The following is a 23320-nucleotide window of genomic DNA, read 5'->3' on the forward strand; positions in this document are numbered from 1 at the left end:
AATATCTAAATCAAAAGTCTTTTTCAATTGGGCATCTTCAAAACATATGAAATCAAATCACACCACCAGAGACCAAATTAAATCACATTGCAAAATTTGCAGTCAAATCAAAACAGAACATATATTCACATGCACAAGAAGAACCCATATTCACAATTACTACACAGCTATGTTTATGTTATGCATAACCAAACTGAATATACCAGTGAGCATGACAATGGAATCTTCTGGAAAGTGGAACTTGTTGATGAGGAGATACCGCATGCACTTGGCATCATTGATGCAACCCTTTAGCTCGTGTCTCGAGTATTTGTACGAGATCCCACAGATCACAGCCTTCTTCCGGCCGTGCGCGTTGGGGGGAGGGCCTGGCGGCGCGTGGGAGTAAGGGGAAGGAGGGGGAGGCGCTTGAGAATATGGAGAGTGATGGGAAGGCGCGTGTGAGTATGAAGATGGAGGTGGAGGCGCGTGGGAGGAGGCAGGTGGTGGGAGGACGCGTGGGTCGGCGATTAGGGTGACAGCCTGGCAGAGGGCGCAGCGGATGGACTCGGCGCCGGGGGGCATCTGGAGCGGAGTGTGGCAGTTGGAGCAGTTCACCAGCATATACATGGTAGCCGCCAAATTGGAATTTGGAGAGAAGGGTAGGAGTAGAATGGGAATGCAATTGAATTTATGGATTCTTGTGATTGTTCAGAGAGAGATGTAAACTGGGTTTTGGATTGGAAACTTGAAAACGGTGACCGCAAAATTGGATTATTAGAGAGAGATGTGGGATTTCATTTTCTTTTTTGTTAATCATGTCATGTGTTTAAGTACCAAACATCCATTTGTTCGATGAAAGCAAACTTTAATATTGACACGATAAACCCATTGAACCGTATCATTCGATGAAAGCAATCATTTTTTATTTATTGTATCTACATTTCACGAGTGCACGACTTATAGGTTTGACCTATATATATAAAGTAAAAGACAAGAGAACGGTGAAATATTTAAAATACCAGAAAATGTTATTGGTTAATTTAAATATTAAGAATTGAAAATATTAATTAAACGAGGATAATATGGTAAATTTACCTTTTTCATATTAAAAAAATTAAAAATTAAAACAAAATCAGATAATAAGTCATATTTTTATGGAACATAACTACCCATATTATATGTTCTTAATTTTAAAAATAAAATAAAAATAAAATCAATTGGCACATGCGTTAGCATGGTCAAGGGGCTAGTGTAAAGAAAAAGAGTGAAATGGCATGACTTGATTCAAAAACAAACAAAAATCAAGGATTAAATGTTAAATTAGTATCTGTGTTTTATTACGTTGGTCAATTTAATCTATGTATTTTCAATTTGGCCAATTTGATACCTGTATTTAGGACAATTAGCCAATGTGATCAAATCCGTTAAATTTATATTTTTTAAAAAATATAAAAACTGTTTAAATATTTATATATATATATATATTGAATTCAATAAATAAATAAATACAAAAAATCAACAAAGAGCCACATCGCAAATTCATAAGGTCATAAAAAAATAATAAAAAACTTGAATTTTGATAATTTAATCAAGTAATTGCAGTTTGCAATTTTTACATATATATTTTTATATATAATAGTGATTATATTTTCCCACTATATATATATATATATATATCTATTACAGTCATTTCTCATAAGGACATTGAAAAGACTTCAGTAGTTTCTGTCCTAAACCCTATGACGTAACAACCCGATCCTTAATTAATTTTTAACTATTATTTTATTCAAGGAAATGACTAGAATACCCTCGAAATATTTTAATGGTTTAAAAGTTAACTTTTTATTCAAAAAGGAATTTGAGGATTTCAGTTATACTGTTGCGTAGAGCGCAACGAGATGGGTCCGCATGCACGTAGTAGGCTCAAATCCGAGTTGTTTTGAGCGAGATACAATCAAAAATATGTTGATGGGCAAAATAGTAATTTGTCAAGTCAAATATTTTAAAAACTGATCTATCTCTCTCTCTCTCTCTGGCCGTGCGACCCCCCCTCCCGATTTTCTTCCTCCGGTAGTGGCTTCTTCAAGCCATCATCAACGCCACATGCCACGGCCGCCACGGATCGGTCAGTTAGGACCGTCACCACCCCACCACTGTTCGCCCGGCCCGGACCCGGCAACTCGGCCGTTGGAAACCGCTAGAGAACGGCCGGTTTTTCTGAGAACTTTGTGGCCATATTCTCCGTCATCGACCACCAATTCAGACGAACCGGTATGGAAATTCATCTATTTTTCGAGCCCTAGCTGCTAGTTGGGTAGGATTTCAGAAATTTCTAGCGTAAATAACTCGATTTTGGATCCAAAGTTTAGTCGAATTTCGAGTTGAGGTTCTGGCCACTTCCGGCCAGTTTTTGGAGTAGGTCCAAGAACAAAAGTGGCTCCAAATAGGGTGTTACACCTAAGGTAGAAGTCTTGAGCCGTGATTTGGAGTTTTTCCGGTGAAGCATTATCGCTTTAGGCATCACGCGTTGCTAGCGTGTGTGCCAGCGCGTGGGCAGCAGGGTGGGGACCACAATTAGTGCTAGAATAATCCCTTAGTCATCACGAGCACATAAGATTTCGCGGATCTTAATTCAGATAACGTTTGAACCCTGAACGGATATCGCCTAGTGTGGGATTTCCGGGTTCAGCATGTGTGAGCCGTTGGATCGTAGTCATGTGCAGGTAGGTTGACTTAGGTAATTTCAGAATCGTATAATAGTTGACGGATCATAAAATGGAGTCCTAGATACTCCAGGAATGACAGCCCTAGAGCTAGGTTTACAATAAACAAGTCCGACCGAAAGGAGTTATCTAAATCTGTTATGGGATGAGCAGATAGTTAGTTATAAGTTACGGCCGGATAGAAGCGATATCTCAGAGGCCTGCCTTTGGATCGAGAGCAGAGGAAAGAACTACGTGTGGCTTGATCCTCGAAGGTATGTAGGCGACCACAAGTTAGAGCCTTTGAGTTTATGTTATTGTTCTTCAGGGCATTTTGGTCATTTGTGACCCACATCCACCATGTGTCAGTATTAAACGAGATTCGGCCCAGATTCCAAAGTGGAATTTGGGTCGGGTCCTTTCATGTGAAGATTGAGAAAGATAAATAAAAAAATGAAGAAAATGAATAAGAAACAAAGAAACGGGCTGGTAATTTGGTGTGTATTACACAGATTGACACAATTCATTTAATAATCGAGTTACATAGGTATTTTATTTGGTTGATGGGTTGATCCAAAATCCATCCGTTTATTAAACAGGTCATGGCGAGTTGACCTGAAAATAACTCGAAAATTTAATAATGAAAGTTGACTTACTAATTTTCCATGCGATTTCGAGTTGTGTATCGGGTCATATCACAAATTGTTAGCTAGAAAATTGAAATAATTTAATTTATTCTTCTACCATTCTCTTTTTTATACAAGTGATATTATCTTTTAAACTAATTTAAACTACGGAGAATGAGATTTGAACGCGGGTGCAAAATGGGGAGTACATCCGCTACAGTCAACTTGACTAGCCACATGTCTGCTTCTTCTACCATTCTTGATAAATAAACATGTCATCAGTTTATCCGTAACAACCAACGATTGTTCTCAAATAATTCACTAAAATTAGTAGTTCAAATATGTGAGGGGGATTTGCTCACATACACACTATCCATGTACTATGGGAGTTCGACCCTGAGTGGTCTCAAAAAAAGTATTTTATTGATACAAGTCAATACTATTTTCCTCTAGGCTAAACCTCATTGGCATTCCAAATATATATATATATATATATATATACTTTTAGTGTATATTAAATTTTGGCCAGAAGTCACTTTTGGTCTTTGTAGTTTGGTACTTCAACCACTTTTGACCATATAGTTTCAATTCCGTCAATTTTTCCATTGTAATTTCATCTTTGTAGCAATTCAAAGACAAGTTAGTATTCTTATTAATTTCTTTGACGGTGCAAGGGACAATTTTGTCAATTCAAAATTCTTCAGCGTAAAATGTCATATGAACCTCTCCCCATTTCATCAACCACTAATCCTAATTTTTGAAGAACCCTAAACCCATATGGCCAATTTCAAGCCCTAACATGAAATGGTGAGAGTTTCATATGAGCTTTTATGCTCAAGGGTTTTGGGTTGACGAAATTGCTCCTAGCACCGTCAAAGAAATTGATTGGAATACTAACTTGTCCTTGAATTGCTACAAATATGAAACTACATAGTCAAAATTGACGGAGTTGAAACTATATGGTCAAAAATGGTTAAAGTGCCAAACTATAAGGACCAAAAATGACTTTTAACCTTAAATTTTTATTTTTATTTTTTCGTCGCCCAGAAAACTTGAGTATGTTTTACATTTTTTTGTTCTTGCCAAAAGTCACTTTTGGTCTTTGTAATTTGACACTTCTACCACTTTTGACCCTATAGTTTCAATTCTATCAATTTTGCCATATAGTTCTGTATTTGTAGCAATTCAAGGACATGTTAGTATTCTTATCAATTTCTTGAACGATGCAAGGGGCAATTTAGTCAACCCAAAACCCTTGAGCGTAAAAGCTTGTTTAAAATTCTCCTCATTTCGTATTAGGGCTTGAAATTCAACCACTAATCCCAATTTTTGAAAAACCCTAAACCCAGATGACCAATTTCAAGCCCTAATATTAAATTAGAGGAGTTTCAAATGAGCTTTTATGCTCAAGGATTTTGGGTTGACGAAATTGTCTCTTGCATCGTCAAAGAAATTTACAGGAATACTAACTTGTCCTTGAATTGCTACAAATACAAAACTACAAGGTCAAAATTGACGGAATTAAAACTATAAGGTTAAAAGTGGTTGAAGTGCCAAATTACAATGATCAAAAGTAACTTTTAGCCTTTTTTTTTCTATTGGACTAACTAGACTACGAAGGCCCAAAAGAAATAAAAAGCCCTAAAGACGTTCTGAAGGGAGGGATAAGCCCGAGGGAGGCCACTATATAAAACACTACAGAAACGAGGGTAAAGAGCTCGGGCTGCAAAGTGACAGAGATTTCTAGGGTTTTAGCTCCTCCATCTCCATAACCCAAAATGGTACGTTTTGTTTGTTGTGTAAGCCTTTTGGTGTTACAGAATTGTTTTTGTTTCGCAACTATATTGCATAAGTTTGTGCATTTGAAATCTGTTGATGAGCAGCCGTCTCGAAATAGATCTGTTTTTATTTTGCTTCATTGTGGTTGGGGAAATTGTGCATTTAAATCACATATTTTTTGTACTGTATTTCTTTTCGATTTTGATTTATGGGTTCAAATGGGAATTGCAAAACTGGAAGATATAGAGGGGTGGAAGTGATTTTTGACTTAGAGAGCAAAACAAATATTGAGTTAATAGTACCTATAAAAAAATTATTGGGTTAATTAAGTCCTTCAAAATATTTAGCTATCTAAGCATTCTGATCGGTTGTTCATGATTTTTCCCCCAATTAGTTTGGTTGTGAAATGGGGTTTTCTTTGGGTTGCACTGTGAGATGTAGAAGTAAACTGTGACCTTAGATCTTGATATAGATTGTTGAAAAGGAAAGCTTTGCTGATTCTGTGTGTTATAGTCCAAGAGATTAGTTTCATGGTTTGAAGATTTATGGGTACATCATTGTAGGCAGAGGACTTGGAGTTAAAAATAGTTGTTACATTTACCCTTGTTTTTATTATCCGTGCCTCGTACCTTGTGTTCTACTTTGGTTTAGAAGAAAATTCATCAAGCGTGGCTCAATAGTATCCTTGCTAGTTTTTTCTTGGTGATTGCATCTCAATTGATATGGATCGTGTATATGAATGGCTTTAGCTTTATGGTTATAGATTGTTTTTTAATTTTTTCTTCTTTTTCTAAACTATTCCACTACCAACTTGGATTTGATTTTTTACTTTCTACTTTTTTTCCTCTGTTGTTGTGCAGACAAAGAGAACCAAGAAGGCCGGTATTGTTGGGAAGTATGGTATGTTCCCGTTGCACTTTTTTTTCTCTTCCTTCATTTTAATTTCATTGGAAATGAAATACTGCGGAGGAATCAGTTTAGTTTATGCAAACAGGAATGCAGAGAGTAGTGCTGAATGATTATTCTAGTTTAGGTTTATAACGATTTTGAAACACAATCAAGCTGTATTATATTAAAAAACAATGGATTTAGAACTTTTGAGTGCTATTGCCAAAGATTGTATTAGTAAACAAGGGAAGCGCCGTTGCTGGCATGGTATGTCACAATAATTAAAATTTAATGCTTTGTTTGACCTACAAAGGTGGCCTTACTCATTTTGTATCTATTCAGGCACCCGATATGGTGCTAGTCTGAGGAAGCAAATCAAGAAGATGGAAGTTTCTCAGCACAGCAAGTACTTCTGTGAGTTTTGTGGGAAGGTAGTTACCCTACTCTATTATTTTATGATTATTCTCGACAGTCTTATGGTTTTTGTAAGAGTAGTTGGTTTTATGAGCCATGGAAAAACTGTTTAAAGTAAAAATAGGTTTCTATATGTATGCAATCTTTCTTACGAAAAGCGCACCATTGCAGTATGCGGTGAAGCGTAAGGCTGTCGGAATCTGGGGTTGCAAAGATTGCGGAAAAGTGAAAGCCGGTGGCGCCTACACCCTAAAGTGAGGACTTTGCCATTATGGGCTTTGTTTGTAACATATATTCCTGTCATTCTGTATTTGGGTTATAATTCTTGTGTTTTGGTATATGTTGCAGTACCGCAAGTGCCGTGACTGTTAGGAGTACCATCCGAAGGCTCAGGGAGCAGACTGAGAGTTAGATCTGCAGACTTCTTCTGTTTTCCTTGAAATCTATCATTTTCATGATGCAATATGTAAACCTAGTTAACCATCCTTTTCTTAATGTTCTATTTACATTCTGTTATGTACTTGTACGCGGAGCTTTATCTTTGACAAAGCGGAGTAAGTGGTTATTGAGTAAATTATAGTTGTTTTCGTTAAGATTACAGAGCCATTGCAAAGTTCAGTTTTCTTGTGTGGGTGATATTGCATTCTATGATTGAATCGAAAGGTTGTTCGTTCTCGATTCGTTCATTTATTAAATTTTGTACATATGAAAGAAATATACGAACCCCTTTCATACAAAAGCTCAAAAAGGAACACTTCTTCGGTTGACAAGGAAAATTGCCTTGGACATTTGTATGAGTTATTTGTGGAGGTGAAACTTGTAGATAAGTTTTCTGAAGCGCAAAGCCCGCTACACTATTAGTTGTCATTCCCAAACCGGCTAATTTCAGTAACCCTACTAAGTTTGAAAGAGGAATTTTTTTATGAGCTTTGACAGAGAGATCAAGTAAAAATAGAAATTTGTCAAATTATAGCTCTCTGGATCCAGCTTTCTTCACCCACAAATAGCTCAAAATTACTTAATTTAAACCAAGGGTAAACTGTCGAAATGCCCCTTGAATTTGTACCTAATTATCAATTTATTCCATGACTTCTTTTTTAGAAAATTAAGAATTTGAACTAAATTTTATTCTCAATTTCCCTCATGCCGTCTAAATTCTCAACATTTCATCCAATTTTCCGTTAAATATGAGGGCAAATTGGTCATTTCATATGTTAAAAATAATTAAATACTATAAAATAAAATAGTATGACATATAAAATGAAAAAAAAATCACTTTAATAAACAGAGGGGTGGGACCCACCCACCCTTTCTTCTCTCTTTGTGCTACCAAACTCCTTCCCCCTCTCTCTCTCTCTCTCTCTCTCTCTATGCGACCAAACCCATCAGCCCCCACCCTCCAAACAGCCCCATTTTATTCAGATCTTGAATCCATTGATGAGTTGTACGATTTGGGGTCGAGATTTTGGGTGAAGAGGTCTGGACCTTTAAGGCAGAGCCAGTCCATTGATTCTGGAGGGCCTGTGCAAATATGGATGTCGAGGCCCTATATATACAAGTAGGAATATAAAAAAAATTCCATATAGAAACAAAAATTTCTGACATGGGAAGAACATATTCGGAAAGAGCTTCCCAGAAAAATTTCTTTAGTCACCATTCCAAATCACAGAGCTGATAAATTGATTTTCCAATTTCAATGCTTGGTGAATTCTCATATGAATAAGGGAGGGAGAAAAGAACTGTGATTTTGGGGAAAGGGCTAAAACTTGGGTCTTTACAATCCAAAATTTGATGGAAGAGGGTGGTACACTGGTACTGAAGAGAAATGACTTTATTTTGATGGAGGAGAGTGAGAAAGACTTACTGAAAGAGAAAATAATATTAGAATAGTTTTGCAGCTTGAGAGTTGGGAAGAGGAAAACACATGTTTCAAACCATAATAAATAAATAAAAAGAAGAGTTGCAGCGTGAGAGTTGGGAAGAGGAAAATGAATTAAATTAGGGCCTATAGTCTCTAAGTCGTAGAATTTGTTGATAATTAATATTCAATTCAATTTTGATTTTGGTGCCTTGCATGTGGTGTTGTGGGGTGATATTTAATATTTCATTTTTATTTTCATGTTTTAGTTAATTTAATGGGTTGACTTAGAAAAATTTGGAGGCTCGTAAATTTTGGGGGCCCTGTGCGGTCGTACACCCCATGGGCCACCTCTGCTTTAAGGCTATGAGGGAAAAAATCATAGAGAAAATGGTGCGAATGGGTTTGGGTTTGTGGGTAGGAATTTTCTTTTATGTTTTTTGGATGTAGGGTGGGTTGTGGGTGGGGAAGAGGTTGGGTCACTGGTTGTTGTGATTTCAATCGAGGATTGGAGTGGCATTGGAGTGGCTAACTTGGGGGATAGGAAGGAGTTGTTTTGGGTTGGTGAGATGAGGGGTTGGCTGTGGTGATGAGGAGAGGTGTGACGGCGATGGTGGGGAAGAAAGGTGATGGCTGTGGAGAATTTGGATGACAAGGGGGAAATTGAGAATAAAATATAGTTAGAGTCCTTAATTTTGTATTAAAAAAAGGTCATGAGGTAAATTGAAAATTAGGTACAAGTTCAGAGGGCATTTCGGCAGTTTACCCTTTACACCAACGAACTCATTTGGTCAAAAACCCTTTTATAGGTTTCTTAACAACCCTAGTTTAGATCGAATTTATGCTTCAACAACCCCGAAACTGCATAATAAAAACCATGCTTCTTGTTACCATTCCCATCAATTTGAATCAAGATACAGAAAGGGCAATTGATTTGCAGTAAATTTAGGTTTTAGCACACAAAAAAATTTCACTTTTGGAAAAAGCCAAAACTTTTTCAAAAAAGATAAAAAAACCTCTCAACTTTCAAACCAAAGACATATAAATGTAAAGGATTCCTTAGGAAATCCAAAAATAAATAATGCAATTTTGTCCACTTTGGCTTCTTTTAAAAAATTTCTCTCTCCTTTGGTCTTTTCCAAAGTCTCCTTTGATTTGCACTGTTTATATGTCGCAGTCACAAAAATGAGCGACAAAAACTGATACAATAACTTGTCATCTCAATTGTTAAGGTGAGATCAAGAGGATATACCTGTAACTGAAAAATCAAGGAACTTGCATAAAACTTTCACTATGATTCACTTTGTGCTCAAGCTCACGATTGGCTGTAATAACATAGATTAACAAAAGAAGAATGCAAGTGGGTGGAATGGTTAGTGGTTACTGAAAATTTTCTCACCTTGTTAAAAAAACTAACAATTCACATACAACAGCAGCTGGGTCAAGGTTTTACCCGGACACCAGCACTTACATATTACATCTACCTCATCTATACACAAGACGCACTAGGATTGCAAAGCGAAAATTAGTAAAGCATCCGGATGCTGACTAGCATTCCCTCTTCTCTCTCTCTCTCTCTCTCCTCCCTCCCTATACGTATACACAATCTAAGAAACAATATATATAGATGTAAACTTTGACACTCCCCACGTATGAGTTCAAATACGCACTATCCTCTCCAGGCAAGATGGCAAAGATGCGAACCTAAAACTTGAAGCTACATTGGAAGGGAAACCATAAAAGCTTCCTCTTGTTCTCACACCTCACGAACTTGCACTGATAAATGAGTCCTCGTCAGGGTTTTCATAAAATTGGAATTGGTATGCTGTCACTGCTACTATTGTGCTGCATTTGTTTCTGGACAGCTTTCACTGCTGCTACTCTAGCTGCATTTGCTGCCCTATTAGCTGCTGTTACAGCCCTGTTCACTCTTTCATCCACCTTGGCGACATCATAGGCTTTCTCTGCCACTATTCGTGCTTCCTGATTGTAACATGAATAATAAAACAGATTAAGAACAAATTCTATTGGCTATTCATATTGTAATAACTAAATGTCAACCCATTTCCCACTTCCCTAAGAACGTGACTACTGAAGAAATCAAAGATAATTATAAGTGCTTGGGTATGGCGCTACTTCGTTGCTAACAAGTATTAAAAATAAACATGCAAACATTTATTGAACATTGCATAGGTTTGAAATTGTGAACTAAAACGAACTCTAAGAGTCATGCTAACTATAAGTGTTTTGCTTGAGCACACTGCTTTAAATTGACTCAAAAGTGATACGGATGAGCACTAAAATCAAACAAGTCTTGACCAGAAATTCATATCCTCATGTAACCACAAAACAACAAACTCTTTTGTAGCTGTACTGTGGGCACAAATTTGTAACACATCTGCTACTGCTGCATGCCATAGAAAACATGTGTGCCTTATGCAAATATTTGTGTAAATAGTAAGTACCTGTACCGCATTGAGTACTTTGGAATGATTAACAGCAACCGGAGATACAGGATAAGTTGCATTTTGTGTGCTTGGAACATCAAGGACTCCATTTTGCCAGTGACCAGCCTGAGTTTCCCCAGTTCTGAACGTGTACATACCAAGCCCTTGCCTTCTACCCTCATGCCAGGCTCCCTCGTACCTATGTCCATTTGCAAATCGATAGACTCCAAACCCGTGCATTTTATCCGCAAAATATTCTCCAGCATATGTATCCCCATTTCTGAATATAAATAAATAAAAGAAATTAGCGGAATTTCTCTCAAAAAGAAGTACTGAACATTTATACGTAGGTGGGTATTTAGACACAACAGAGGTATCCGTAGATATAAGGCCCAAACTAAACACATAACAAAATGCCAATTAAAGGAGCATGGATGTGTATTTGTGTGCGTACTTGCATAGCAAGCCATCCCAATATCTCAATATCCGATGAAAGGCGAAGTAAACTGAAGTCTGCATATAGCATTTTATTATTTAACAAGTATAACTGCTCTATCTCAAAACACAAATGATTAGAAAACATGTGAATAACAACACTAAAGTGTATATATTGATGAAACTGTCGTAATTCAATAAGGCACTACACTCTGTAAAATTTTCCACCAATGTGCCATTAATTTTGGCAGATGTTAAGCAAATCAACATTAGGTACAATACCTAAAATTCAACTCCCCCATTTTTATTTTTTTTTGTGTGGATTTATATCTTGAATTTCCATGAGCATCACTCATACCTGTTTATTTAAATTAAGGTAACCATCCTTAATTTTTTTCCCACGCTTCCCAGAATTTCTGGCAACAATTATCTCAGGTGCCTACAGTATAACAGTGATGAACGCCCAGTCTTTTCCAGTTCTACTCTAAAGATTAACACAAAGAACTCTGTCCCGTTCTTAAGGTTTACAAATCCACAAAATTCCCCAAGTAAAACCAAACGAAAGTAGTGAAATCCATAAAACTCAACTCTCACATCAAGTGGCGCAATCCATGATTAACAACTTCTTCACAATAAAATCACAACCAAGTAACAGAAGAACTAAAAAAATCAGAGACAATAAGTGGAAATAACATCATCATCATCAAAATAACCAAAAAATCATAACATAAACAATGCCACAAACTCCATTGCCAAATTTACCTGAAATGGTAGTGACCAAGGCCATGCTTGACGCCCCACTTGAATTCCCCAACATATCTACTCCCATCCTCACAGGTATGAATTCCACACCCATGAGTCTGCCCATTAGACCATTCCCCAGCATAAACATCACCAGTGTAAAACCTATACACTCCAAAACCATATCTAAGACCCTGCCTATACTGCCCACGGTACCGGCTTCCTCTTGCCCATGTCTCTACACCATAACCATCATATTTCCCATCAACCCAGTCTCCCTCATACCTCCCACTCATGTAATAGTAATACACCCCACTTCCTGAACACTGTCCCTTGTGAAACTCACCCTCATACACGTCTCCGTTGCCATAAACCTGAACCCAACACCCCGAATTTCCTCTGTTCTCGGCTTTTGGGCGAGACCCAATTGACCAAAACACCGGCAAAGGCGGTCTAGACAAGGAAGACGAGGTCTTGAGCTTGATTGGGAAAGACCTGGCTAGGAAAAGCCGTATTGATGGGAGGCGAGGGAGGGCGAGATTGAGCGAGAACAACAATGCAGAAGAGAAAGCAAAAGCGGAGAGAAAGTCAAGAAAGAAAGAGTGGCTTGGGTGAGAGACCAAGAAGTAAAAGAATGGCAGACAGAGCAATAGGAGGAGGCGGCGGAGGCGGTTGACGCGGCGGATGAGGCGAAAAAAGGCGGTTTTGGCGGCAAGAGAAGGGGAAAAGAGAGGTGGGTTCTTCGGGGGCGGTGGGAATTTGTAAAGGGTTGGGGATTTGGAGAGGGAGGAGTGGGTTTGGGTCAAAAGGGGTCGCTTGTAAGGTGTGGTTTGAGGGATTGGAGGGTCATTTTGGGGCAAATGTTGAGATGGATAGTGAGGAAACTGAGAGATGTGGTTGAATTGGTGCGAAATTGAAGAAGAGAAAGAAGGTGGCGGTGGTGGTGCTGCGCCTGAGATTGGATTGAAATCGGAAGAGACGCCAATGCTTTCTTTTCCGATCTGAGCTTCTGATTTCTTATGATGCATTACATAAGGAACACAATACCAATCATAGCAACAACAAAAACGGCGACAAGAACAAGAAGAAGAAGAGGGAGTTTCGTTTCCTCTGTTCTTATTTGGATTTTTGCTTTTTGGTTTTCGGTTTGATTGTGAGGAGAGTGGTGGGGATGTGATTGTGGGGTTAGGCGAATGTTTCTCTCTTTATTTTTTTTCAATTTTTTTTTTGTACTTTTGAGTATTATTATGGATGACTGGAAAGGAAGAGGAAGATGAGATGTTGGGAAGAGCGATGAGTACGCTGAGTATATGGCTAAAGATTGAACCAAGAGTGGAGTGTTATACAATCGTCCATTTCCAATTTTGAAAAACCAGAGAGACCAGTCTGAGAGAGAGAGAGAGAGAGAGAGAGAGAGGTCCACGGACTATATCGGACAACTCAAAGCGACAAATAATTCGGTGAAAGTAAATATTCTTTCCCCTCAAACAGTAAATACGCGTATTTTATTCCTACGTATTTTCTTTAAAAAAAAACATGTATTTTATATATATATATATAATTTCTATTTTTAAATTTTCTTAAATTTACATATTAAATTTATATATGTTTTTAGAGTAATCGGTATTTTGTTGAAAAGATCAAACAGGTTTTACAATCCTCAAAAAGAGGTCAACGGACTCCTACGACCAATTCGTAGCACTTATAATAGACAAAGCGTATCTATAATCTAGTAATCCGATAAATTGTCACATTAACCTTATGTTCGATACAAGAATAATCACTCATCTAATGCTTATCAAGGTGAAGTAATGAAAAATATGATAGAAGAATTGCATTCGCTATATTGATTCTACAACTTGTAGAATTTGCTTTAGAATTTTTCACTTGTGATCAACTCTCTCACACTGATGCTTCTTTTTATAAGTGAGATACGTCAACACATTCCTTCTTATCAATAACGAAGCAAACCTAATAAACAAGTGAATCTTTTGTATGTTTTGAAAAGTGTATTATACTCATATAGTACAATTCAAAACCAAGATAACCAACAATAATTAGTTGGACTGTCTAAGATTGTATTGTATTTGTATTTGGTAATGAAGTTATTTGTCAAATTTTGTCAAACCTCACCCGCGCTAATGTCAAAATATTAACAAAAGCATAGCATGTTATTGACTAAAATATTATAATTTGCATGACTTCTCTTCAAGAGTTTTTTGATCTCAATATAAGTTATATATATATATATATATTGTTGTATTTCTATCTTATACACTCATAAATCAAATTTTCTTAAATTTTTCGCAATCGGTATTTTCGGTTAAAATTTGTTACTGTATTTTAAAAAATTACCAAGTTATATACTTTAGGTATTTCTGGTTCCATATATAGTAACCATGCTCTCACATCAGACCCCTCAGTAACATTGTATTTGCTCCCTCCCTCCTTCATAACATTTCACCTCCTTTCTACCCCCAAAAAAAAAAAACGCGCATTTGACTTCCTCCCCAGAAAAATGTGAAGCCTATCAAGCATAATCCCCTTATCCATGATTTGGCATGAAATGACAAGGGAAATCAACTAAACCAACAGATAAAGAGCTCAGAGATATTTTATAATTATCAGTAAATATAGAAATAACCAAATCATGTTCACACGAGCCACAGGACGCATGTGGTGGCACTTTAACATATCTGTGAAGCTTTTGTTACGGATGCAATTTTAAATGAGGTAAAATGTATGCGCAACTTGGCCATATGCCCATACTTTAGCTACTTTCTTTTTGGGTAAAATGCATCTTTGGTGATTGTGTGTTTTGTATCAATTTCAGTTTTGGTTTAGATCTCAACAATTTGTTTGTTTTTGGAAAGAAAAGAAAAAATATTTAATATTAACTTTTCGTGTTTATTTAATATAGAAGTCGAGTCTCGAATAATTTTTAGAGTTTTAACTCTACGTTTGAATTTTTTGATTTATTGTTTGAAATTGAGATTCAAGGCTATAAACATGATTTTCTTGAGTAATATTCGCGAGTTTAAACAAGTTTTTGGTTGTGATTTGAAGTTAATTAGACTTGTACTAACAAAACGAAACACTGACGGCATTGACAAAAAATATAAAAGTGACCAGAATTTAATTCGAGGCAAAATAAATTACCAAAAATGCATTTGAACTTTTTTATTTGGTATTATGAAAATATCTGCCTCAAATCTAATTAAAAAATATATAATCATAAAAAGATTGACCTAGCTTTTTGCTTTAAAAAAAAGTCTCAACTTTGCAAAAGAGTTCATCGCCAATAAAGTGCCATATGGGCGCAAAACCAAAAGGCAAATAGGTAATCATTTGCCTACTGCCCTATATTTTATTCATAAGATTCACATTAAACTCTCAAACAGTGGCATATTTTCAGGAAATAATAGAAACAAGCCAATTGATAATTTTGCTGAAGTAATCAGAGAAGAAATATATTATTGATTATTTTATATTTAACACAAAACAAAAGTATATATGTCCACTTCCAACACTTGACATTTCAATAAAGCAAATAGATTATTGTTGTCTTTGTTCGTGTGCTTGAAGCAAACTCCAATGATTGGGTAGGGAGCAATGGGGCGGGTAGAGGTCGCGTATGACAATACCATCCCTGTCCCCGCTCTCCATCCCCTTCCCCGTCTTCAAATCCATTTCCGTTTAATAGGTTTCGGGGAATCTCAGTCCCCATTCCCGTCAAGGAACTATCCTCCATACTCACCCTAAATTCCCCTTTTTTTTTTGCATAAAAAATATTTATCATGCATTTTATCATTAAGTTTTATATTAAATTATCATTCAACACATCCAAATTAACTATAAAGTTCAACTCGACTATTCAAAATCACATAAATATGAAATTTCAGAAAAGATTAGGAAGAATTAGGAGAGGGAGGTGAACTTAGGATTAAACATAAATATTATAATTATATATTTATTTATTTAAATATAAACATATATATTTTCGGGTCAGGTTCGGGGATGAGGACACCAATACCATCATATGGGCTCAGTTAAGTTGGCTAAAGCAAATATACTCTCCACTTTGCACCTGAGTTCGAATTCACCTCCCTGTAATTTAGGTTAGATTAAAATAAAATATCACTTATATAAAAAATAAAAAATAAAAAAAAACCCAAAAAACTCCAATGATTCAACAAGCTCAACTCATTGATTTTGAAGGTTTTTAGGAACCCAAATTTGAAGAACAGAGCTGGTTGGTTTGACCCAAGACATGAAACATGGACGGCCAGCTAGGGTTGATGGACAAAATGAATAGACATTTGTTTGGTCAAGACTTCGAAATAATGGTGCTATCTAACTAAAATTAAAGTGTGTGTATGTAAAGTAATAGGTTCATGAATTTCAAAATTGTGTGGAAGACGAGTCTTTGGGTCACATAATAATCAAATCATTGAATGGTTTCATTTCTTGATGAACAAGTTATAGGATATGTTGTAGTCAAAAAGATCCAAAGACAAGTTCGTTTAAGTATGCCGACAGAATCTTATAGAGGCATTTTTCAAGCATAGCAACATTCCCTTCTATATTTTCTTTTTTATTCTTCTTCTTTGTTAAGGTTTTGAATTGGACTTTGGAGATGGAAGTTGATGGTAATTAATCTAACTTGACGGCGTGCCGAAAAACAGTAATGATGTTGTCATGTTGATCAATTATTTACCCCAGAGCATAAATAAAACTATTATTGGGAATTTAATACTTTTTCTCACAGCATGGAAAATCATTTATAAGGCATTTGCTTCTTTACAACTTATCATTGTTGTAAACTTAAGATACCAATTTAATGCAAGGGTATTATTGAAAAATTGAGCAACTTTTGATTCTTATTACTACGTAACGTAAATCAAATATGAAAATGAGAAAAGTGATATTTCATACATACCATTTTTCAGCGTTTTCAAACACTGGAATAGGTACATTCTCATCTTCCAAAAACAAGCATGAAAGTTTCATTCATGACATGGGAGTTGAGAATAAAAAATGTTCGTTCCAATGTTTGGAAACGTTGAAAAATGGTATGTATGAAATATCAGAAGTTACATATCCAACAAGGTGTGATTGTGAAAGTTTTCTCTTTATCTACAAGCGGCAATTCAAAAGGTCTCCTAATAAGAATATGAAAAAGAACTGGAGAGCCGTCCTACTTATATAGCTTGGGGCCATAATCATATTTTACATGTATCAAATTAAACTTTTAGAAGCCCACTAGACCTAGAGAACCAAAGTGGCATAGCTGAATTCCCAACAATATTTTGACCATTTCGATATCGCCGCAAAGTTAGATTGTTCCAAAGTTGGTCATATAATTATTCTATTCTAATATATTCTTGAGAGATGAAAAAACATGAAAAATAAAGTCGAATCAAAGAGAATACTCAATTGCTTTGTTATCCTTGCCACAATCCGTGAATGTCCATCTCCCAGTCTCAAAGTCCTAAGGGTCCCGTTTGGATGGAAGTATTTGGGAAGAAAAAAAAAATGGATTTGACAATAAAGCTAAATTTGTTAAAGAAAATATGAAATTATTATATGCAACACGTCATTTGGAATTCGTTTGTTTTGTTTCATTTTATTTATTATTCAAATTTTATTCAAATCTTGACATACATGAAGTGCAAGAAGCCGAATAAATAATTCGAGCTTATAATCTCATCTAAATCCCTAGATTTGGAATGCCTGATAAGAAGGAAGTGCCATTGCGAAGCACAAGCACAGATGTTTCTGGGAATGTTTGAATGGTTTTCCAATTAGATGCCTCTAATTTTATATTTTTCTTTGTTTGTTAAACCGCGCGGGCCAAGCCCAACAAAACAAGAAATTAGCAAACAATGTCAAGAGCCAAGGCTCGGCTTAATGTATCATCCTCCAAAATACGCAGTCGAAGATGACTGATGCCCCAAATTTGCCATATGACACACAAGTTTAAAACAGCTTTGACAATCGCTACTTGTTTTATTATTATTATTATTATTTTTTTTTTTGGTTACATTGGAGTTCGACCCGTGTTTGAACTGGGGTGCCATGGGGAAGAGGAAAGCTACCACCACTGTGGAGAAGCTACCACCCTGTGGTGGGAACCCATTGGCAATTTTTTTCAGTCGGGCATCTGCAATAAAATTTTGCTTTCAATTAAGGAGAAAATGAAAAGGCCATTAATTTAGACAGAAATGTCATGTAAAGCACACGCCAGACAGTAAATCAAGGGTAAATTGTAATTTTACCCCAACTTTAGAAATTGACATTTTCAAAGTGAAAACGTAATATGCTTTGATTATAAATGAAATCCAATCCAACTACAGAGTCCTAACGGAAAGTAGATTTAACTTCAAAAGTATTACCATTCTTGGCATTACATCCCTCAAGCAAATGATAGTAGTACATTACATATATGAACAGGAAAGCTGTGGTCAAGGGGCATAAAGATCGGAGCATGATTTATCATAGTAAAAGGAATGATAAACAGGAACTGAAAATGAAAAGCACATTAATCTCAATAAAGAAAATGAAATCATCTTACAAGCGCTCTGTTAATCTCAAGATTAAAATTCAAAGACAGATTTGCTCTGCTAATACGCCAATTTGCACTTTAAACATTTCCAATGGTAGATCACCCGTAGTACTTTCTGAGCTACTGCATTTTACCTCACTTTTTACAGCCAATCCATTCACCAATGGAGTCATGAGGCATCACAAAAATCCGAGGCTGGTCAATACAAGATCTCATCACAAGTTTAGCCGTTTGCATTGTGGTTACGGCTTGTGGAGCTTGAAGCCAAAAACTCTTGGAACGTAACTCTGCGTCGCCTTTTGTGGCTTAAGGTGCCCATATGTCATTAAGAATAGGTGTGGAAATGTGGTTCCAAAATAAGCCCCATCAATATCTTCAAATGTCAAGGAATTGGAATATAAAATCAGAATGCCAAACAAAACTAGAATATGGTAAAAAAAAGTAATGCATTTATGACCACCAATAGATATTCAAATGTCTGCAAACCCAGTGGTTAAATTTCCCCATATCCCATTCAATGATCAAACAAAATCAAATTTTGAATTCCTTGATCCTGATATTGGGCTTGCAAATGAAAGGTCTATTCTTGATCAGCTTAGGCACAGTTCCATACAAGACATCTTTCTTTTTTTTGAAGAGAAACGATACCCATACAAGACATCATCATACCACAGCCCAGCCTAATCTTGAAGTCCTGATTGCTACAGTCACACTAATCCTCATGCCAACGGCAACACCAGAATCTAACTGCTGAAAATTTCTAAGACTATGAGAGCAACATCCTAGACTCTGTCAAATGGAATTTAAAAGTGGAAAAAAATCATGCTGATGGAAACATTGAACTTGACCTTAGGGCTAAAAGTGAAGCGCTCCTATGGTCAAATTTCATAGGAGTTTAGAAATAAGGACTCATCAATTAATTGGAAAGCCAAGTTTGAAAAGCAAAATATATGAAAATAACTTTAGTGCAGATGCAAGCAAGCATATAAGGATACTGCCTTGGTACTTGGATCGAGGGTAATATATATCCTCGCATTTGGGGCAGTATATCTTTACAGTGCTTGAACGAGGAATGTCTGATTGACCAACTGGAAGGCAGGGTTGTCCACAGCAGTAAACTCTTGGGCATCGTCCAAAGTCATAGTTTTTGTACTTCTCCAACTGTAGAACTTTTAAGGTCAATATTCTAACAAAACAATATATAATAGAAAAAAAAATTGCAAAGATAAAATAAATCAGAATCTTACCATTGCAGACATTCCTTTAGTAGTCAGTATGTATCGAACATGAATAAGACCATATAGCATCTCGGCTGCTGATTCAACCAACTCATTCTGTTCTTCAGTGAACATATCACCTGGACAAAATCCGCATGTATTATGTGCCTCAATGATAAAAGACCAACAAAGCACACTCAGGGCAGAGAACTGGCCCTCTGATATATTTATTTCATCATAATCAGTACCACTATTTTAATAAAATTGTCTTTAACCTTAGAAAACAATCATTAAATTTTGGCGAAATATAAAGTATGCAATATCCCACTCAAATTGAAAATAAATAGTAACAATAACAAAGAACTAAAGACTATTTTTAGTTCTAACAACCACAATAAAAGCTAATCTAAAAAACTTTATTTCTCACTTTGAGTGCTAAATGCAAAACCAAATCAAGAAAATAAGAGTGTGATACCATTTAATCTAAATTTTAATATTTCAATTTCATAATTGATTTAGGTTATATTTCACCGAATGTGCCAGCACACATTCTGCAGTTCTTACATTCAGCATACTCACAAACTATGTTCATGAGTTTAATATCAATCCGTACTCTCCTAGACTATTGTACTCATACTCAACTCACCAGTATAACTGTACCAATTTCTTTTCAATGGAACATAAGTAAAACCCTCTTGCATACAAGAACCTCTCCAATCAACTAAATTACAAACGCAAACCCCCTTCTCATTTAACATATTTCCTGTGGCTTGTCTCAAAATCAATTTCTATATTTCAACCACACAACTGTATTCTTTTTTATCTTCTTTGGTTACACGCAATTGTATTCTTTGTTTCTTATAAATACTGTTTGAGAAATTAAAAGATAAAGTAAAACTAAAACTAACCATTTTAAGAAGTGCCAAGTAATGCTTGTGCATGGAGCATAGGTTACGTTCCATCAAAAACTAAAAAAATTTCACCCCAATGAAACTTTCTAAAAGACAGTGGCCTAACTTAACAATCAAATAGCATTCAATTGTCATAAATTTTATTTCAAGAGTAATGTAAAGGAAAAATGGTTCGAATAAAAAATATGTATACGTCACTTTAAGATTCACAAACTAAAAACTCCATTAGCATAGAAAAATTCTTACCATGAGAAGATTCAACATCCAAAATCAGATCAAGTGCGTAATCATAATATGGAACTTGACTGCTCAAACCACAGAGATTAAAATCATCTTGGATGTATTCATCATCAACTTCACAAAAAAATTCATTTCCTCGCAAATTGCAGAACCATGAAATCCATGATGTGTCATCTCCATCAGAACCACTGACGTCTGATTCTTCACTGTCTGTTTCAGATTCCTCTGCATTGAAAGCAAACCATGTAAGAATGAGAGTGCATTTTCTAATCCAAGTCTTCAAGATAGATTTTTGTGTCTTTTTCTACAACTTTAGTGCTCATGAATTATTCATACTGTAACAAAAAGTAAAATTACACAAGTGTGAAAGACTGGATTTGGGAAAAATTAAAATTGGAAATTGTTACTTAGAACGGCTAAGAATCCTCAACAAAATAAGCAAAAGAGAGAACTTTCAACTTTGCCAATATCTGAGTCCTAAAAAAAGGGTTTTGCGATTAAAAAACAAAAACAGCATACATGGAGCGAACCCAGATCATATAACAAATTTTCTCTGACATAAATGACAAGAAAATGAGTTACCAATTATTCATAAACAACAAATTCAATAAATAAATAAAAACAAAACAATGAGAGAGAAAAATAAAATGAGACCAACCATCAGAGCATTTGTTCTTGGTGAGCGAGGCGGCAGCGGCAGCGGCAACACGATGATCGAGCTGAGATTTACCAGTGGAAGTGGAGGGCACAGAGAGCCTCTCTTTATCTTTACTATTAGCCAAAGCTCTCGATGTGGATGGGGAGGACTTCTCTAGGTGCTTGTCCAGCGCATCATTGATGCGCTTGCGGTCGAGCGGCCCACCAACAATCTCCGTTTTCGACGACCCACCACCTCCACGTTCCCTATACATGGTCTAATTTCGAACCCCTTTTGGGTAAATTTTGGCTCTTGGATTTGGAGCAAGAGAGAAGAGTGTCAAGCTCTGTGCTGGCCATCCATGGTGTGTTAGAGAGTTTGAATAAAACCCTAGATTTTTGAAAGGGGGATAAAGGGAGGTACTTTTGAGGTCCTGAGGATCGGAGCGGAGAGAGATCGAAGATTGGAGAGAGAGAGAGAGCTAGGGTTTGGTGGAGGGAGAGATGGGGCGAGAGGTACACGAGCTGTTGAGCAAAATGCTCTTAGGTTCCCTCTGTCTCTTCTTTGTTTTCTTGTCCTTGGTGCCTTACCCTTCTTCTTTTTAAATTTTTTTTCTCTATCTTATTTTCTAGGGGTGGGTATGGTCAGTTTGGTTCGGTTCGGTTCTAAAACTAAAACTTTACATTGGGTTTTATTTGGTTCGGTTTTCATATAAAAATGTCTAAAGGAGTCAAATCAACTGGACCCTATATGGTTCCTATTCGGTTTAGACGATTTTCGATTTGGAATAAGATAAAAAGGTGAAGAAGACATAAATAGTGAATAGATAGAAAGAAGGATGCACAATAAGAAGTACAGTTAGGATTCACCGAAAAGAAAAAGGTCATGGTAGAGCTATTATTTAGTTGGATATAAGTTGGAACTGAGTTTGAGATTATTGTCACTTTTTGAAAAAGTTTCTTCTGTTGTGCTTTGAAAATAATAAATTATAAAGTAAAGCAGTTCTATATTTGATAAACAATATTTTTAAAGTAATGTGTGTATAAAAAGCAATGTCAATCTATTTGGTAAATTTTAATATAAAAGTATTGTAGTTGTAGATAATGACTAAAATGAGCATGATGTTCAAAGTCGTATGTGATGAAAGTGGAGGTGATGGTGATGAAGGTGGAGGTGGAGGTGAAGTGGTGGTGGTGGTAGTGATGGAGGTAGAGGTTGTGACAGTGGTTGTGGTGATGATGGAGGTGCGTATGGTGTTGGTTGAGGTGAAGGCGTTGGTGGAGATGGAGTTGTAGTGGTGGTGGTGGTGGTGGTGGAGGTGGGAGATAGTGTGCAGAGAACTACATGGAAAAGGTAGATGATGTCATTTTTAAAAATTAATGATGGTATTACGGGAATTGAATTTTTTTATATTAAAGACTCTTCTCGCTTTTGTGATAGTAGCTTTCAAAAGGATCCTAGAGGCTTCATTTAAAAGCTGTTGTTAGGAAGCCGTTGCTTTAAAAATAATTTGGATGTTTTGTTTTACTAAACACTTTAAACTGCGTGAAGCTTTTGGTGAAGCACTGAGCATTTTGATGAAAAAGAATTGGGAAATGAAAATGAATCTTTCATTTCCCATTTCTTGGAAAAGGACACAGAAAATGATTTCCTATCAAATTATTTTCACAAACCAAAAGGAGCCCTAGAATTGTTCACACCCCTCTCACAAACATCTTCGATCTCTTCTTCAGTTAGAAGAAGAACTTTGTCGAAGGAAGTCATAACCTCCTCCATTGCACTCTACCACTCTCAACTCCAAACCCCCAAATAGCCTACCAATTTGGAAATGATGCAATTTAAGAGGGACCTCCTAGAAATGACTATAGAAGGAAATTC

The 23320-nt window shown here is 36.2% G+C and overlaps 3 protein-coding genes and 1 pseudogene across 3 annotated transcripts; 1 reads left to right on the forward strand and 3 right to left on the reverse strand.

Moving 5' to 3' along the window:
* Positions 1-159: 159 nt before the first annotated feature.
* Positions 160-609, reverse strand: LOC148917152 (metacaspase-1 pseudogene; annotated as a pseudogene).
* A 4341-nt stretch (positions 610-4950) lies between these two features.
* LOC103331491 (large ribosomal subunit protein eL43) lies at positions 4951-6984 on the forward strand. The gene is made up of 5 exons (XM_008234113.2): positions 4951-5091; positions 5950-5989; positions 6320-6408; positions 6563-6645; positions 6740-6984. Exons 1-5 carry the CDS (start codon positions 5089-5091, stop codon positions 6801-6803), a joined length of 279 nt encoding a protein of 92 aa, XP_008232335.1. The 5' UTR covers positions 4951-5088; the 3' UTR covers positions 6804-6984.
* Positions 6985-9629: 2645 nt separating this feature from the next.
* LOC103331490 (uncharacterized) lies at positions 9630-13314 on the reverse strand. The gene is made up of 3 exons (XM_008234111.2): positions 11894-13314; positions 10715-10976; positions 9630-10232 (listed from the first exon to the last, which is right to left on the reverse strand). The coding sequence occupies exons 1-3, from the start codon at positions 12898-12900 to the stop codon at positions 10053-10055; spliced, it is 1449 nt and encodes a 482-aa protein (XP_008232333.2). The 5' UTR covers positions 12901-13314; the 3' UTR covers positions 9630-10052.
* Positions 13315-18396: 5082 nt separating this feature from the next.
* Positions 18397-22045, reverse strand: LOC103331488 (putative casein kinase II subunit beta-4). Its single transcript, XM_008234109.3, has 5 exons — positions 21464-22045; positions 20812-21030; positions 19685-19794; positions 19433-19598; positions 18397-18810 (listed from the first exon to the last, which is right to left on the reverse strand). The coding sequence occupies exons 1-5, from the start codon at positions 21714-21716 to the stop codon at positions 18680-18682; spliced, it is 879 nt and encodes a 292-aa protein (XP_008232331.1). The 5' UTR covers positions 21717-22045; the 3' UTR covers positions 18397-18679.
* Positions 22046-23320: the final 1275 nt, after the last annotated feature.

The sequence above is a fragment of the Prunus mume genome, linkage group LG5 (assembly GCF_029339155.1).
Source record: "Prunus mume cultivar Tortuosa linkage group LG5, ASM2933915v1, whole genome shotgun sequence".
Classification (NCBI taxonomy): Eukaryota; Viridiplantae; Streptophyta; class Magnoliopsida; order Rosales; family Rosaceae; genus Prunus; species Prunus mume.